The sequence below is a fragment of the Hordeum vulgare genome, chromosome 2H (genome assembly GCF_904849725.1).
Source record: "Hordeum vulgare subsp. vulgare chromosome 2H, MorexV3_pseudomolecules_assembly, whole genome shotgun sequence".
NCBI classification, from domain to species: domain Eukaryota; kingdom Viridiplantae; phylum Streptophyta; class Magnoliopsida; order Poales; family Poaceae; genus Hordeum; species Hordeum vulgare.
In genome coordinates, this window is record NC_058519.1 from 386,505,238 (window position 1) to 386,519,370 (window position 14,133).

General features: G+C 46.9%; 1 protein-coding gene and 1 pseudogene across 1 annotated transcript; both read right to left on the reverse strand.

Moving 5' to 3' along the window:
• Positions 1-6,509, reverse strand: part of LOC123427485 — a 75,804-nt pseudogene extending 69,295 nt beyond the window's left edge.
• A 2,902-nt stretch (positions 6,510-9,411) lies between these two features.
• On the reverse strand, positions 9,412-13,710 carry LOC123426377 (glutamate receptor 3.4-like). Its single transcript, XM_045110197.1, has 4 exons — positions 13,007-13,710; positions 10,745-12,415; positions 10,234-10,637; positions 9,412-10,136 (listed from the first exon to the last, which is right to left on the reverse strand). Exons 1-4 carry the CDS (start codon positions 13,251-13,253, stop codon positions 9,669-9,671), a joined length of 2,790 nt encoding a protein of 929 aa, XP_044966132.1. The 5' UTR covers positions 13,254-13,710; the 3' UTR covers positions 9,412-9,668.
• Between the last annotated feature and the right edge of the window lie 423 nt (positions 13,711-14,133).

The window sequence follows — 14,133 nt, forward strand, 5'->3', positions numbered from 1 at the left end:
GCCATATCACATCACATGCATACCCTGCAAAAACAAGTTAGACATGCTCTAATTTGTTGTTGCATGTTTTACGTGGTTGCTATGGCTATATAGCATGGTCATATCTTACTTACGCAAAGCCACAAAGGTGATATGCAAATTTCTATTTAACCTTCTCCAAGGACCGCCTCGGTAAAATCTGATTCAACTAAAGTTGAAGAAACAGACACCCACCAGTCATCTTTACGCAACAAGTTGCATGTCAGTCGATGAAACCAGTCTCTCGTAAGTGTACGAGTAAAGTTGGTCCGGGCCGCTTTAATCCAACAATACCGCCGAATCAAGAAAATACTAAGGAGGGCAGCAAATTGAACATCAACGCCCACAAACTCTTTTGTGTTCTACTCGAGATATCATCTACGCATGAACCTAGCTCATGATGCCATTGTTGGGGAACGTTGCATGGGAAACAAGAAATTTCCTACGCACACGAAGACCTATCATGGTGATGATCATCTACGAGAGGGAGATCGGATCCACATACCCTTGTAGATTGCTATGCGGGAAGCATTAAGAAACGCGGTTGATGTACTGGAACGTCTTCGCGATCCAAATCGGCGCCGTCCCACGATCTGTCCCGATCTAGCACCGAACGGACGACACCTCCGTGTTCAGCACACGTACAGCTCGATGACGATCTCTGCCTTCTTGATCCAGCAAGAGAGACAAAGAGGTAGCTGAATTCTCCGGTAGCACGACGGCGTGGCGGTGATGATGGTGGAGCTACTCCGGCAGGGCTTCGCCGTGCCGTACCGATCTAGCTACGAGGTGTCACGAAGTAGGGGAGGGATAGAGGTTTGCACAAAGGCTTGAGTTGCAAAAACCCTAAAACCCTCCATTATATATAGGAGGAACCAAGGAGGAGCTTCGACCGAGGCAAGGAGGGAGGAGTCCTCCTCCAATTCAGTTTGGTGGAGGACTCCTTCCTATCTTGTCCACCTCCTTCTCTTGTTTTTCTTTTTTCCTTCTTTATTATTGCTTTGGTAGAAATAGCCTTATTGGTCTGGCCTCACCAGCCCACTAAGGGATGGTGCGCCACCCATGGGCCTATTTGGTTCTCTCCCGGGTGGTTGGCCCCTCCGGGTAAAACCTCGGAACCCATTTGTCACTTCCGGTACTTTACCGATAATGCTCGAAATCTTTCCGGAAGCTAAATGCAACAATCCTATATATCAATCTTTGTTTCTGGACCATTCCGGAGACACTCGTGACGTCCGGGATGTCATCCGGGACTCCGAACAATATTCGGTTACCAACATCAATAATTCAACTATACCGAAAACGTCATCGAACCTTAAGTGTGCAGACCTTGCGGGTTCGAGAACTATATAGACATGACCGACACACTCTCCGGTAAATATCCAATAGCGGGACCTGGACGTCCATATTGGATCCTACATATTCTACGAAGATCTTGTCGGTTGAACCTCCATGTCAAGGATTCACACAATCCCGTATATTATTCTCTTTGTTCTTCGGTATGTTACTTGCCCGAGATTCGATCGTCGGCATCGCCATACCTATTTCAATCTCGTTACCGGCAAGTCTCTTTACTCGTTCCGTAATACAAGATCAAGTGGCTAACTTTTTATTCACATTGATTGCAAGGCTTATTTGTGATGTTGTATTACCGAGTGGGCCCCGAGATACCTCTCTGTCACACGGAGTGACAAATCCCAGTCTTGATCCATGCTAACTGAACGGACACCTTCGGAGATGCCTGTAGAGTACCTTTATAGTCACCGAGTAACGTTGCGACGTTTGATACACACAAGGCATTCCTTCGGTGTTAGTGAGTTACATGAGCTCATCGTCATAGGAATGTATACTTGACATGCAGAAAAAAATAGCAACAAAATGACACGATCATATGCTACGTTAGTTTGGGTCTTGTCCATCACATCATTCTCCTAATGGCGTGATCCCGTCATCAAGTGACAACACTTGTCTATGGCTAGGAAACCTTAACCATCCTTGACCAACAGCCTAGTCAACTAGAGGCTCACTAGGGACATTGTTTTGTCTATATATCCACACATGCATTTATGTTTACATTCAATACAATTATAGCATGGATAATAAACGATTACCTTGAAACAGGAAATATAATAATAACTATTTTATTATTGCCTCTAGGGCATATTTCCAACGGGGTTGTCCCGGTAATTCCTCGTTGATACTTCCACTTGAGCATGGCACTACCTTCCTATGACGGTTGTGCGGGTGGGAAGTAGATAGGATGCTATGTTGTTGCTACGCAAATGGGATGGGATTATGCATGTGTTGGAAAGAATGGTGTTTTCAAGGACTTTTCGAAAACCTCATCGGGTGTCACTAATGCCGGAGGCACATGGTGTTGATTTAGGTAACCACTCGAGAAAGAAGTGTTGTACCAAGGCAAGATGCGTGTGTGTTTTCGAAAATGGATTAGATTTAAAATGTGTTGACCGTCCCAACCTTACATGCACAACCACGCTACCCCTTATGGGACGGGGCTTTGTTGATTACTTTGGTCGGTACTAGCAGAGAGCCCGCATTACTAGCGGCGGGAGTGACGTGGTCACTCTCGATACGGGGTCGTGCCGGAAAGGATGACCATGGGATGTTTTCACAGACATCATGCACGCTGTTACATGCCCTCGTGGATGATACTAGTGATGTACATCACGAGGGATGGCACCAATGAGTAGACTATTTGTTAGTATCATCACGGGAAAGGCAATGTTCGGGTACTTACCTCGAGTATGGAAAATATCGTGAGTCATGGATTGACATGGATGTTTCCCAAGTCTTGTGGGTAAAGTATGCAACCTCTCTAGAGTGTAAAACTATTCGAATAGCCGTGTCCACGATCATGGACAGTTGGTGGTCGTTCTTAGACTATGTCCATATGTTTTCACAACTTGGTGTGTGTGAGAGAGAAAGATGATAGTGTGATACTTGATCTAAGTCAGATGACTTGACACGATGAGTGAACATGAGATGTTAAACCCCATGTTTATATTGATATATGTAACTTGTTCATATGGATATCGGCTACCTCTTGATGCATGCCTTCATGAGATATTGATCATGTTATTGTACTTCAAATTAGCTTTCTATAACTTACCTATTAGTGATATATCTTGCATCGTTATTACCTTATTCCAAAACATGGGTTGCTTGCGAGTACATTCAAAGTACTCATTGCTTGCCACTGGTTATTTAATTGGTCAGGCATGAAAGGACATGAGTATGATGAAGAGTTCGTTGAAGACGAACATGTGAAATAGGACGCTTTCCAGTCAGAATGCGTGTAGGGTTAAGGCAGATAGCATGGGTTCACACTTCCGTTCAAGATTTCCCTTGCTAGTTATGTTTAATGTGTTGGCCTTCGAGGCCCTATCTATGTAACACTCGACCTTAATGGTCTTTATTTGTATGAGACGTTATGTATGGATGTAAGACTCTTATTATTCAGCTTATGTGTGTTCAGTGAACATTGATCTCTGGAATTATTGTACACGTGCATTCCTTGATCACGACTTATGAGTCGGGATCCCCATACCATGTGTGGCAAGTTCAAACACAATCGATGTTATAACCTCATAAGAGATTTATATTCCTACTAGCAAACGGGCCCGTGCGTTGCAACGGGAGAAAAAAATCATAATCTTCAATGGGCGAATAAATTTTGCTACATCATCAAGATACACTATTACTTTCAATTTCATGAAATCTTGAACAGTTTCTTAAAATCGTGCACATGTTTGAAAGCGTGAAACTTTTTAAAATTAGTGAACACTTATTAATTCATAACCATTTTCTATAAGTAAGAATATTTTTTCAATTCATGAATATCTAAGACTATTGGAAGATAATTTCGAAATTGGGAAAAATTAAACAATTTTCTTGAATTGACGAACATTTCTTGAATCGACGGACATTTTTTTGAAATTTATTGGAACAAATTTTGAAATTCGCGAACATTTTTTTTATTTAACAAATATTTTTTAAATTTAAAAACATTTTTCGAAATGCATGATCATTTTTTGAATGAATAAACTCTTTTGTAAGTCACGAACAGTTTTTGAATTTTTAGGATATTTTCCATCGATAAAAATTTCTTGGATTGTTAAAATTTTATTCAATTTCATTAACATTTTTAACACATGAACTTTTAAAAAAATCATGAATATTTTATTATTTGCCAAACATTTATTTTTAATGTTCCAACAACTACTATTTATGATTTATTGTAAAAGGTTTACATACCCATTCTGTTTTATCTTCAAAAGGTACATAGTAATGGATTTTTAGGAACAAAAAAAAACATAATGCGCTGAATATGAAGAGTTGGATGCGAAAGTTATACCATCGTTTGTTCCACACGTCATTTAATAGCAGTCTTTTTTCTGAAATACAGACCCAAATGTGTGCCTCTTGTATCAGAAGGAACTTTAAGATGAAAAAAAAACCTACTACAAAGGAAGGAACTAAGAGGCTAAACTATCAATAAACTGTTAAAGGAAAACTGCATCATCTCTTGATTATTTTATTCTCTTATATACATGCAGATGTTAGTGTGTCATGATGCAAGGCTCATCACAATCAAGAGAAATCATATTGAAGATCATTGTCTCTGCTTGTTTGTTATTATGCTCTACAAGAATCAATATCCTGACAATACAGAAAATGGAGACGTGATATCTGATAGAAGAGAACAGGTGGTGACCCTAAACAATATCTTGCTCTTGCAAAAGATCCAACCTAAGGAGATCCATGAGGGAAGTGTACAATGGAGCTGCGCGGAGGACTGCCTCTCTCACAATAGAAGCAAGCTGTTAAGTGCTAGATTCTCCAAAGAAATTGCACATCTCATAGTTTTGTCTATCCTGAATGGAATGGAATTCACCATCAAGTTGGTAAAATGAAACATCATCTATAGAATCATCAAAGGAGACCTATAGAATCATCAAAGGAGGCCGAGCGCGTTACAATCTTGATTCCACTATCACACCTCCAGGCTGTGGCAACAACATGGAGATAGTTTCATTCCAACTGCGCAATGAGGCTTTATGCCCAATTATCAGGAATATCTCTGTCACTCATGCAAACAAACACAATCTCAGAGAAGACGTGGGATTCACTATGAAGATTGAATTGGATGGTCGAACACCAGCTTCTTGACGCGCGACTTCAAGCATTTGATCGGACCGACCCCCTTCCAGAATGTGTAGTTGAGCTTGTCCCCTGGCTTGACTTCACCCGGGTCATCGTAGTGGTCGGTGTCGTTGTTAGACTGCAAAATCAATAAAACTCAATTCAGCAAGCTAATGCTGGAATGCAAGCTGTAAAAATTGGAAATTTAATTTTGAATGCAGAGAGATAGAGCTACAGGGTAGAAGTAAAACTCACAGCCATGATGTGTAAGATATCTACTCCAGGAAAGCATATCAAGAAACAGAGCAAAGTTCTGACTTCTTTAGGCACTCTGAAACGGACCTTGAGAGCTAGCACCTTGACGCTTGGAAGCACTGTATTCGGGCAAACATTTGTCACCCCAGCCTGCACATCATCGCAAAATCAATCAGACAATCATGCAAATGCAGCAAATCAAACCAGATATATAGGATAGCGCTGAAAGATTTGTGAGAATAGGATGGACTACCTTGATGATGGTGTTGCCGATCTCAAGCTGGTGGGTGGCCGTGTCCAAGTAGCTGAGCACGACGAGCTGGGGAGCATGGCCTATCTTGACCTTGATGACCCCGTCAGCCTCACTGGTGTGCGTGCAGTAGATAATGAGACGCTGCAGGCTTGGGGCAGACACGGCGGCGACCTCGTCCGCCAGGGAATGCTAGAGCAGCACGCAGCGGAGGTTGCGGCTGCCAACGCGGACGCGGTCAGGGTAGCCGTAGTTGGAGATGAGCGCCAGGGTCTCCAGCTTGGGGCTGCAAGCTAGCACATACTTGAGGTCGCGCTCCTCCGTAATGTCGTGGCAGAGGCCGAGCTCCTGGAGGTTGGGGAAGACGTCGGGGCCGGGCGGGAGGTCGGTGGTGAAGCGGAAGAGCCATACGCCGAGGTAGAGGCGGCGGAGCGAGACCCCGCAGCGGAGGAGGGTTAAGGGATGTTGCACAGGCACGTCGAAGGAGAAGGGGCGGTTGACGAGGGTCAGGTCCTCCACGCCCTTGTCGGCGAGGTGGTCGAGCAACTCCGCGAGCGCGAGGAAAGTCGTCCTCGCTGGACCCGTCGATGGGGATCTCAGCGATGCGGATGACGCGGAAGGGGCCTGGGTGGGAGGCGAGGACGCGGGACACCAGTGCGGCGGTGGGGACCGGAGACGGGAGGAGGTGGGCGTCGTCGAGGGCGAGCGGGGTGGCGCGCCAGAGCCCGCGCCAGCGATGCGAGAGCGCGCCGGTGCGGGCGGCGTCCCTAACGGGGAGGTGGGAGACGACGTTGCAGAGGTGGGCGTCGAGGGACAAGGTCATCGCGAAGCTGCGCGGGGCGAGGCCATCACCACAATCGGAGACGGGAGCGACGTCCAGCGGCGGCGGCGATGCTAGCGCGCCCCCGTCCTAGTCGTCCGCGCCACCACTCAGCGGCCCTCTGTGAAGGACAGGAATAGATAAGCCATGGTGCCCGATGGTGATTGCGAGGGGGTTTACGTAAAAACGAAACGTTTTTTAACTCACAAAAGGACCGTGGGTTGAATACCCGAAAACAGAAGGACTTTTTTGCAAAACCGCCAGCAACGTACGGCAGAAGCGATTCGTGGTTTATTATTACTAGCAAAATGGCCCGTGCTATACCACGGAAGAAAAAAAACATAATCTCCAATGATGGTGACCACATTATGTTCATATATCATCGCTTGATTTAGAAATTTTGTGCACAAACGCAAAAAATGTTTCTTCTTTTAAATTTATTCACAAGTTGAAGCAATCTTTACATTTTCAAAAAATATATATCACTGTTGTCAGAAATCTTGGTAACTCAAAGATTTATTCTGAATTTCAAGAATTTTTTGTAGAAAACATATAATAATAATCCGATCCATCCAACAGTTAATTCTTCAAAATTCACACAGGTATATTGTCACAAAGACTTAGAAGCATTAATGTTTAACTATATATATTAGATCTTCCGTGAACAATTTTACAAATATGAGAACGATTTTAAAATCGAGAACATTTTTTACAATTTACAAATATTTACTAAAAATCGTGAATATTTTCTATATTTCGAACGGATTTAAATATATTTTTTTGAATTGGCCACCAATTCAAGAAAAGACGAACATAATTTTTTATGTTGGAGGATTTTATTTTAAATTCACAAACATTTTTTGAAATGCATGAAGTTTTTCTTAATAAACAAACATTTTTATAAATCAATAATATATTTATTAAATTCATGGACATTGTTCTGGAATTTGCAAAAAAATATATAAATCCCGGGCTTTTTTTGAATCCTATTTTTAATTCAAAATAAAAATTCGTCAGCATTTTAATCCAAATTCCTATTTTTTAATATGCAAAACTTTTTGTAATTCTAAATTATTTAAATTATAAATAAACAAAAATGGAACGGAAAATTTCAAATAAAAAAAGAAACTATCAAAACAGGCATTAGCTATTTTTAAAATTTTAGGACATATTTTGAATTAGAAAGCATTTTGTTAAATGCATTTAATAGTTTTTAATACATGGAATTGTATTTGAGATCATGGACTATTCTTATTGTACAAACATTTTTATAAAATTGCAAACATTTTATTGTATATGCGAGCAGTTTTTTACAAAACTCCGAGCAGTTTTTAAAGTCACAAACATTTTAATTTATTAAATATGTTGATTTATAATTATCAGCTTATTAAAATTTTAAAGATTATTTAAAGTTCTAAATTATTTAAAATAAAAAAATAAAACGAAACTGAAAATAAAAAAAATAAACGGAACTAAAAGCAGGCGCCTGTGCATGGGCCGGCCCATACGGTGTGCTGGATATTCTCCCAGCGTGCAGAGCGTAATATAGGAGGTTTTTACATGGGCCGGTCCAATCCAAGATTTTTCGCTTTGTGAAACGTTTTCTATTACTTACCGGTGACATGGTGGGTAATTAATGCAAATTTTAGGGGTAATTTTCAAGACGGACGAACAGAAACCGAATTTGCTTTATTATTAGGGAGGGATTAGGGGAGATACTCTTGTCGCCGGTAGGGGCGGAGCGTGCCATCCCTTTTAGTTCTATGAAGAATGACCAAGTTTCCTTGTAAAACACGAGATTCCAGATATATTTTGGTAGATTCACTCAAAAAATTGTTTGTTTTTACCACGTTAGCTTGAAATCAAGCAAGCATACCAACCTATGATTGGATGATTAGAGGGACCGTGATATCCTTACTCCATCAAGGTTTAAATCCTGATGCTCGTATTTATTTCTGGATTTATTTTAGGATTTTCGGCGACGCGCATTCAGTGGAAAGAGACATCGCCGTTGATGAAGAGGTGCCTACAGCGACTTTGTAAAATTTAAAATATGTGAATATATGTTCATAAAAATGAGTGCATGTACATATATACAAGCCCTTGTGTCTATAGTGTGTTAAAAGAAAAAAAAATCAAGCATTGTTATCGCCTTTTGATCATTTCTATTGAGATGCGTATTGAAAAAATTTCAACTGCGGTCCTTCTTGTGTATAGAAAATAATGTCTTCCTTCTCCACATATTGAAGTATGAAAAACGCTAACGCTCTACCGGCTGATCGCGCAGAGAGCTCCGCCACCCGCGCAGCCGTTGGATTGCTTGATCCATGCTTGGTCACACACTTTCGTATGCATATTCTGTTATTTCTGTTGTTGTTTCCGCAACACGGCCACTATTGCAGAAAGAGAAAGGATTTTTTTACAACAAAGCGATTATTTCAGAAACTCGAACGTTGTTTCAGGAATTACCGGATGCCTAGTTGAAGCGCGCGCAAAGAAAAAAACTGCAACAAAGCGATTGTTTCTGAAACTCGAGCATTGTCTCAGGAATTACCGGGTGCCCAGCCGAAGCGCGCGCAAAGAGAAAAAAACTGCAACAAAGCGATTGTTTCAGAAACTCGAACGTCGTTTCAGAAATTACTGGATGCCCGACCGAAGCCCCACGCACATATCGACTGGATGGAGATAATCAAACGGCTGTGAAGGTGGCGGATCATTGGAAATAATTCGCCTGTGGACGTCGTAGCGTTTCCCTTAAAGTATTGTTGTAGTACTTCCTCTCCGTTATTAAATATAAATCTTTTAAGATATTTCATTATAAGGATGTTTATAGACAGACAATACTTTGAAGTATTGATTTTGGTGGAATGAAAGTATCTTTCTGCTAATGAGCTCTATGTGTCCGTAGCGGAATCTTTAAAAAGCTTTATATTTAAGAATCAAGGGAGTAGCAGTTAATCTATCTAATCTATCTATGCCATCTCCAACATGGCAGTCCTGTTTGTATATGTATATCATCATTGCCTAATTACATTACAGTGTCCTAGCTTAGCTTACCGTGGCGTGCAGCTTCTCAGATCGACATCGTCGGTCAATCGGTCTATGCTGTTAGAAATCCATCCATGCACCCGACCAGATCAATCAAGAGAAGGAAGAAGCTGGCTACACCGTGGATGCGGAGAAGGAGGATGCCCCGCCGGAGCTGGCGATGGACCTGTCCCGTCGGTCGTTGCTCGACTTCCTTTTGATGGCCCTCTTCACCTCCTCCTCCTTCATGTCCACGAACGTTATCAGATCCCTGATGCTCCTCAGCCGCTCGGGCCGCCGCACTGGGAACTCCTCCGGCGGCATTCCACCCTCGCCATCGCCCTGGTGGTACTTGCCGTATTGGCACAGTATCCTGGTGAAGAAGATGACCAATGCAATGAAGCAGGCAATGCCGGAGATGAGGAAGAGTCCCCAGAAGCTGCTGAGGTTGAGCCTGTCGGCCGTGACGTCGCCGCCCTGCGAGGAGTCGCACTGCCCCGGGTTGAGCCACTTGTCGTGGATCCGCTCCAGGTCGCCGTTCTCCGACAGCGTCAGGATCGCCGTTGACAGGTCCACCGCCAGAGGTGAGTCCCGCTGGAACGCCTAATGAATATCGATCGATCCATTCAGCAACAGAAACTCACAGAAGAGAGCCATTGATGGGAAGAATAGAAATGCAGAGTTTTAGTTTGGATCTTACGAATCCCCATCCGCTCTTGGTGAATTCTTGTCCAACGGTCTTGAACTGGCAGTTGGTGGAGAGGAAGAGGTCGACGTAGGGCAGCTCGTCCACGATCGCAGCGACGCCGCCGTTGCGCGGGCCGAGCTGGAGGCTGGCGGCGTAGTCGTCGATGGCAAGCTCCTTGAGTCGGGACTCCGGCACGTTGAGCTCCTGCATCATGTAGCTCTTGGCGAAGGATCCAATCTGGTAGCCGATGGGGTCGGCGCTGGCGAGGAGGCCGTCCAGCCCCTGGATCCCCGTCGACAGCTGCTGCACCGTCAGGATGGACGTCAGGCTCGCCGTGTAGCTCGAGTTGATGATGAGCACCACGAACAGCCAGATGATGAGCACGAAACGACCCAGCGAGCTCACAGTGTTCTCCCCTGCAAATGATTGAAACCGCCATTTATCAGAGCTTCTTCTCTTGGGAACGCATGCAGAGCGACGGAAGCAGAAGCCAGATAGTATATATATATATACAGTAGCTTACTGTGCGCGAAGAACATTGTTGAGAAGCTGAACCAGAAAATGGTGACGAGCTGCTTGCGTGGGGATCCGCGGAACTCCGGGTTGAAGCGGTGCTCGAGAACCCAGACGACAGAGCCGACGAAGAGGAAGAAGGCGCCGGTGACGGCCCACATGCCCAATGTGAAGGGCTTGAGGAAGGCCCACGCGTTGGAGCTCTTCTCCTTCACCGGCGACACGATCACCAGCCCGGACTCCACGTACGGCTGCGTGAAGTCCACCACCCGCGTCCGGTTCGTGACGATGGACACGTCGCCCACCGCCGCGTCGAACACATTGTTGGCGACCTTGTTCACGAGGTCGCTGTAGCTGGGGTTCTTGACGCCGTCGCCGAAGAGGATGAAGGACACGGGGACAGGGTACGGGAGCAGTGCCACGGCGGCCTTGAACACGTCGATGCAGTACCCGCTCGCGCCGTCGGGGCCGCTGTCCTTGGACACGAACTGCCTCTGCGTCGTCCTGTACGGCACGCCGATCCTCAGCGGCCGGCCGTTGTTGGGGAACACCCACCCGCGCGGCGGCGATGTCGTCTCCCCAGGCCAGATCATGCTGTACAGCCGCCGCTCCTGCTGCTGCTGCTGCTGGCTGCTGTTAGCTTGGAATGGAGTGGGCGCGGACACTGACAAATGCGAGTGGTTGGACCAGTAGCCGACCCGCCGGACGCCCGTGCCACCGACGTTGAGGACCTCGTAGGCGGGGTCGGCCAGGCTCCTGCCGTCCGCAGAAAACCGCACGTCGCCCGTGATGCCCGTGAAGTTGGCGAGCATCACCTTGTGCAGCAGTTGCTCCCCCTGGTCGAACACTCTGAGCGCGTCCAGCCGCAGCGTGCTGGTCCCGTTCACCTCCTGCTGCAGCCTCGGGTCGGCCGAGAAGGTGACGTTCCCCCCGTCTTCCAGGAACTCGTCGATGGCGCGGGCGGCCATCCACACGGCGTCGTACGCGGCGAGCCCGTACGCATTCAGGGACAGGGTGGCGCTCCGGTTCAGCTGGCCGGCGGCGAATCTCGAGGTGAGCGACCTCTTGGCGCCGGAATCCGGGGCGTACTGGCGAAGCGTGACCACGCCCTGTAGGAGGCTCATCGCCTTGGGATTGGGTGGGCGCGTCGAGTCCAGCGCTGCGGCGAGCCAGTCGGTAGCGATCCAGACGTAGCCGGACGCCATCATGCCGAGGGAGCGCGCGGCGGCGAAGACGGCGAGCCCGGAGTCCGGGTTGACGTGGACGACGCAGACGCGGGACTCCATCATGGTGACCTGCAGGAGCAGGTCGGCGATGGCGGCTTGGTCGGCGTCCGGAGGGAAGGGCGCCTTGAAGGAGAGCTTGGCGCGCTTGGCCTCGAGCGCGTCACCGAGGGCGTCGACGCCGCCGCGGCCGTAGTCGTTGTCGACGTAGATGACGGTGACCTCCCTCCAGCCATAGTAGGCGACGATGTCGGCGACGGCGGCCATCTGGGAGGAGTCATCGCCGCGGGCTGCGCGCACGAAGTAGGGGTACTGGGCGGAGGCGAGCGCCGGGTCAGTGGCGGCGAAGGAGAGCAGCGGGACGTGGAGCTCGTTGACTACGTGCGACACCACGTGGGCGATCCCCGACGACTGCGGTCCCACAACCGCCACCACCTTCTTCTCCATTAGCTGCAGCGCTGCAGCATCAACACGTACTTACATCAGTGTCAACTGCGATAACTCCCTCCGTAAAGGAGTAATTTTTGTTACCGATCGAGGGAGTACGTACTAGTCATTTGTTCATTTATACGAAGAAAAAGGTGAAACGTTCTTTTGATCCAATATCAATACCGGCCGGTCGATTAGCACAGGACAATAGCTACAAAATGCAACGGCGAGAGCACGGGACGGGGTAGTCTCTGACTAATCCGTTGCCAAGGAAAAAAAACAGATTATCATTATTATTTAAAAAAAATCGTCATGCAAAGTTCATGTGGAGAGATCCAAGGCAGTAGGCAGGCTCCACCTCCACCTCCACGAGAGTCAACTGAATGAGGAGAGAGAGAGAGAACCAAACCAAATGAAGAAGAAAGTGGATGCATACAGGCCAAGATATCAATATGTAAAGAACACGAAAAATCTAATCGTGGAATCAAAGTTCGTGATGACGACTACTGTAGTACTCCGTATTTGCTAATCTGATCGCAGCAAACATTTGGGGGTATTAGGAGGATTTTTTATTATATTTTTTGGAAGAAGAAGAGGAAGAAGAAGAAGAGAGCAGTGACCTTGGATGGTGCCGACGAAGCCGCTGCACTTGGTGTCCTGCGCGACGAGGCTGAGGTGCGTCCCCCTGAGGACGGCGGCGTCGCGGTTGACGTCGGCGACGGCGAGGTCGATGGCGGCCCTGGCGGACCTCCCGATGACGGAGTCGAAGGTGAAGAGGGCGCCGATGGAGACGTTGGCCGGCCTGGCCGGCCGGGCGAGCGCCACAAGGCTGCAGAGGCAGAGGACACGGAGCAGAGCCGAGCCCATCTCGCCTCGTCTCTCGAGGATCTAGTATATGCGTACGGCTATCGCCTGAGAGCGCGAGATATATGAGCGCAGGAAGGCAGGAGCTCCACCCCATCGGCTAGCCATACGATCGGAAGGATGGAGAACTCCAAGAAACAGAACAAGAGCGGAGCAGGGAGAATCGAGGGGAGCAAGGTGACAAAAACGGCGTGATCCTGACCGGTGAGGAGCAGGAAAGAGATTCGACGGCGAGGAAAAAGCAGTGGCGTGGAAGGCGCAGCGGGGACGGAACGGAGTAGATCGCGCCTCGCTCGGCCCTGATTGATTGGTGCAATTACTAGTAGAGTAGTACCCTGCTTACAAGTACTGGTGGAGAGATCGACCGAGACGACACAGAGAGATGCCGATGGAGACGTCGGCCGGCACTACTGTTGACCATTCTGCTACTCTTGTAATCGTCTCGAGCAAAACGTGGATGCTCGTCAGATCAAGCAAGCAAAGATGCGGCCTGGGCAAAAGGCATTCTGGTCAGGAAACGGTTTCACATCACCCCTGCACTGCACATCTTCATCATGCAACTGTTACAGCACAGCGGCCAACTAATTAACTTACTACTTTCGAATAACACAGTTTTTTTGCTTGAGTTCACAACAGTACCTACTACTAACAGAACTGTATCGACTTGTCGAGCGGTGGTCAGCAACGTATTCTCATCCACTGTCGCTGTGGCTGTGGCTTGGCATGGAAGCAAACAGGCCATCTTTCTCATCAGGGAACAGATGCTAGTGATTAGCGCTTTGGCTTTTCGGGTGTTTCTTCTTCTTTCACCTGGGAGAATAAAGCTGCCCACACCACTTTGTTGAATGCACAAGCAAGATACTAGTAATACTATGCTCGTAGC